This window comes from Vicia villosa, linkage group LG3, assembly GCF_029867415.1.
Source record: "Vicia villosa cultivar HV-30 ecotype Madison, WI linkage group LG3, Vvil1.0, whole genome shotgun sequence".
In the NCBI taxonomy this organism is placed as follows: Eukaryota; Viridiplantae; Streptophyta; class Magnoliopsida; order Fabales; family Fabaceae; genus Vicia; species Vicia villosa.
In genome coordinates this window covers 25915805-25919772 of record NC_081182.1, presented here as the reverse complement: position 1 = coordinate 25919772, position 3968 = coordinate 25915805, and the positions used below count along the sequence as shown (strand labels likewise).

The following is a 3968-nucleotide window of genomic DNA, read 5'->3' as shown; positions in this document are numbered from 1 at the left end:
GAACTCCTTGAGGGGATAAATTTCCTGATGGTCTAGACATATGTTTACAAATTTATAACTCCTTAGACGCATATACACTCAACCACTGGAAACATTTATACGTGAAGAACAAAAACAAACGTAAAAGCTCATACATTATTTACTAAAAGTTTAAATTTCTCAAAAAAGTGCCAATTTGTTTACAAGTGTTTTTGGTAACCAAATCACGAGTTTTAGCTCACTTATATGATTAATCTCGAAAAATTCTGATGGACTTTTGTGTGTGAAAAGTTTAATAAAGTGTATTAGTGCTTGAAAGTTCAATGTTTGAATTTAAAGCAATTCGATAAAAGTTCAAAGAAGTAAATGCAAGAATACTCAAAAGGGCAAAGTAAAAAACAACACCGAATATGGATAAAATTTTTTAATTAAAAGTGGGACACAATTTCATATATTTCTCCCAAATTCTTTATCTTTGTGACTCAAATGTGTGAATGCTAAAGAGAACAAAATGGAAATGCGAACCCTTGTCCCAAATATCAAATCTTCTTATATACTATGTACATTAATAATTGTCTAAAATAGTCAATTTATCAGGATCCGACATGTGTCTTGTTACATGGTCTTCTGTCTTCTGATGTGTTTCAACGTGTATTTGATTCTTGAACTGCCTTTGTTAAAAAATTCTCCTGTCAAATCTTATGGTATGGTATTGGTGTAAAAAAAACATAATTTAACTACCTACGTTTAACACTTATATCTATTTCTTATTCACATTATTTCGAACAACCTGAGTCAAAAATCATTGACTAACAAATTAACCATGCGATTAAAAACAAACTACAAATAAATTGTAAACGAAAAATATTGGTGTAAAAAAAACATAATTTAACTACCTACGTTTAACACTTATATCTATTTCTTATTCACATTATTTGTCGAACAACCTGAGTCAAAAATCATTGACTAACAAATTAACCATGCGATTAAAAACAAACTATAAATAAATTGTAAATGAAAAATAGTTTTTGACAATAAAAAAAATTTCCCCATCTAATAATTTTTCAGATATTATTTTATTAATAATAAGTACAAGTAGATTTTCTATGTATTTACATACTATGGAATTTGGATGGAGATAAATTGTCAAAAATAATTTTCAAAGACAACAAAATCTTTTTTATTTTTTATTTATTGATAATCAAATCCTTTGAATATTTGCAAGAAAGGAATGCCACTTCATATGCCAGTGTTACACTTACACCCATTGAAAGAAGAAGATGTAGATGCACGCGCGTGATCGATAACACCTTTAAAACCCTCTGTTTTCTTCTGTTCCTTCCCCATTCATTCTTGTTCTAAACTCAAAGCGTGCCACACTCTTCTCATTACTCTTTTTCTCATTTTTTTTCTTCTCTTTACACAACGAATCAATTACTCTCTTCACAATTTCTTCTTCCATTCCCACACAAAACCAAAACAACTTCTCTATCATCATTACTATTATTTTATCTAACTCAAAATCTGTACCACACTCCCAACCAACCCAATAGTATCTTCTTTTCTTTCTTATTTCATAATTTCATTTCACAGTTCTGTTTCATTAAACATGTATAAGTTCGAGAACACGCGTAGAGAAAAACGGTTTCAGTTTCACAGCCAAGCTGAAATTGAAACCCCCTCTTTCTCTTCCATTGTTCTTGACAAGATTTACCGTTCCATCGACGAAGAAGAGAGAAAAAGTTCCGATAAGAAATTCTTCACAGAAACTACAGTCAACAGAATGAGCAAAATCAATGCTAAATGCAATAGATTCCACCAAGAAGAACAAAATCAGAGAAAATTGCATCATGATTGCGATCGTGGTCAAGATGTTATGTTCTTCAGTACCACTTCAAGCTCTTCAGATTCAAGTTCTGGATTATTATCTTCTTCCTCCGATACAGAATCAATGTACCAAGAGAAATCACAAAATTCATGTTTCGCTCATTCCAAGCCTAAGCCGGTGAAAACAGGGGTTCCTCCAAAGAGAAGCATTGCCAAAGACGAAGATACATTCATTAAATCAAAATCAAGAGCGATGAAGCTTTACAACAATCTCAAAAAGGTGAAGCAACCAATCTCACCAGGTGGAAAACTCACAAGTTTTCTCAACTCTCTCTTCATAAACACGAAGAAAACAAAAACTGATATGAATGCAGAGAGAACATGTAAACCAGGACAAACTTCAACTTGTTCTTCAGCTTCTTCGTTTTCGCGTTCTTGTTTAAGTAAAAACACATCTACATCAAGAGACAAATCACGTAATGGCGTTAAAAGAACGGTGCGTTTTTGTCCAGTAAGTGTGATTGTTGATGAAGATAATCGACCTTGCGGTAATAAATTTTTGCATGGAGAAGAAGATTCAGGTCTAACAGCATTGTCTGTTCCAACGGCATGGAAAATTGGACGAACAGCGAGTAAGAAGAAAGAAGAAGAGGTTTTGAATATGAACAAGAGAGTGGGTGATGTTCTAAGAGAGTTTCATCTTAATCGAAAGCTTATGAGAGATTTTTCTACGAGAAAAAACGAGAAGGATGATGATGACGTGGCAAGTTGTTCAAGTTCAGATCTTTTCGAGCTTGATCACTTAGCTTTGATCGGAAATGATAAGTATTATTCAGAGGATTTGCCTGTGTTTGAAACTACTCATGTTCGTACTAACCGTGCCATTCACATAATGTAATTCTAATTTTAATTTTTAGAACCATATGATTAATTAACTATAGTTATTTTGTTAATTTGTTATTGTTAGACATGAATAATAATAATTCATCTTTTTGTTTAGTTATCTTCATTTACTGTGTAAATTATTTTTCTTATTAAAGTTATTTTTCAGTTTTATGGTACAAAATAAAGTTACTAAAATACATGAAACTGATACAATAGTACATGTTACTGACATGGTAGAATGTTTTGGGAGACCAAGAATACAATAAAAAAGCACAGTAGCTATGTGATTTAAAAAAGCGATCAAGTAGGGTACGTACTTGGTTTTCCAAAAAGAGAAGTGGGGATGTGTTAACTCTTTTAATCACGATCGTGATCAAACATTCACATTGATACTGTGACAGAATAGTTAAATGAAGAAGGAAGTAAAAAAGAAGAAAGAAAGACACGTTAAAGAAGAAAATAAAGAAAAGATGAAAACGAAAGATTCGAGATCGTAATCACAAGCTAAATGAGAGATGGTAAAGGGAAAGGCAGATTTTCGCCCATGGGAATAGAGAAAAGTGTATACTGCTGCCAGTTAAAGTTACTGCTTTCTATATCTCTCCATATTTCCTATTTAGTGCTCAATTTTCATGATAAAAAATGTTACATTTAATAATTGTTTTCAATATAAAAATGTTAATTTTGAATTTGTTAATTAATTTTTTGAGAACATTTGTTAGATTGAGCATTTTTTATTATTTTTTTTTGTTAAAGGAGTGAGTAGCATTTAATATTGGCGGCGGTTGTAACTTGCAGGTTGTGCAACCGTTTTCTAGTCTCTACTGGCATGCCCAAGGTCCAAGAATAATTGAAGGCTTTGTTTTCTTTTTGGATTTTAAAATGTTGTGCTTTAATTAAGGTGTTGTCTCTCTTGGGTTGATGGTTGTTTAATGGTTGCAGAAAAAGTTTAATTGGAATGTGTAATAATGTTGAATGATGCAGGCCACGGGTGAGAGTAAGACTGCAGTTTGTTTCGTCCTTTCAATTCATCACTAGGCTCTAGAGTTTAAACTTTAGTACGTGCTAGTACAATGCAAACCCTGTTTAGAAGGACGGTGTAGAAAGCAGGGTTGGACATGGACCCGGTCACCTTTGTTTTAGAAGAAGGAACATATATATACAACAAATGTCATGGAATTTCTTTTTCTACCTCTATATCTTTTCACAAATTTTTGATGACAATTTAGAAATGTTTTTAGAGTTTAGAGATGTATTTTCGGAACATTTATTTCTGA

General features: G+C 32.1%; 1 protein-coding gene across 1 annotated transcript; it reads left to right on the top strand.

Annotated features, from left to right (window-relative positions):
• Nucleotides 1-1401: 1401 nt before the first annotated feature.
• Nucleotides 1402-2704, top strand: LOC131655214 (protein BIG GRAIN 1-like B). Its single transcript, XM_058925105.1, has one exon. The coding sequence runs from the start codon at nt 1589-1591 to the stop codon at nt 2702-2704; it is 1116 nt and encodes a 371-aa protein (XP_058781088.1). The 5' UTR covers nt 1402-1588.
• Nucleotides 2705-3968: the final 1264 nt, after the last annotated feature.

Coding starts and splice junctions, on each gene's coding strand:
- LOC131655214 (XM_058925105.1), top strand. CDS start 1,589: ATGTATAAGTTCGAGAACACGCGTAGAGAAAAACGGTTTCAGTTTCAC.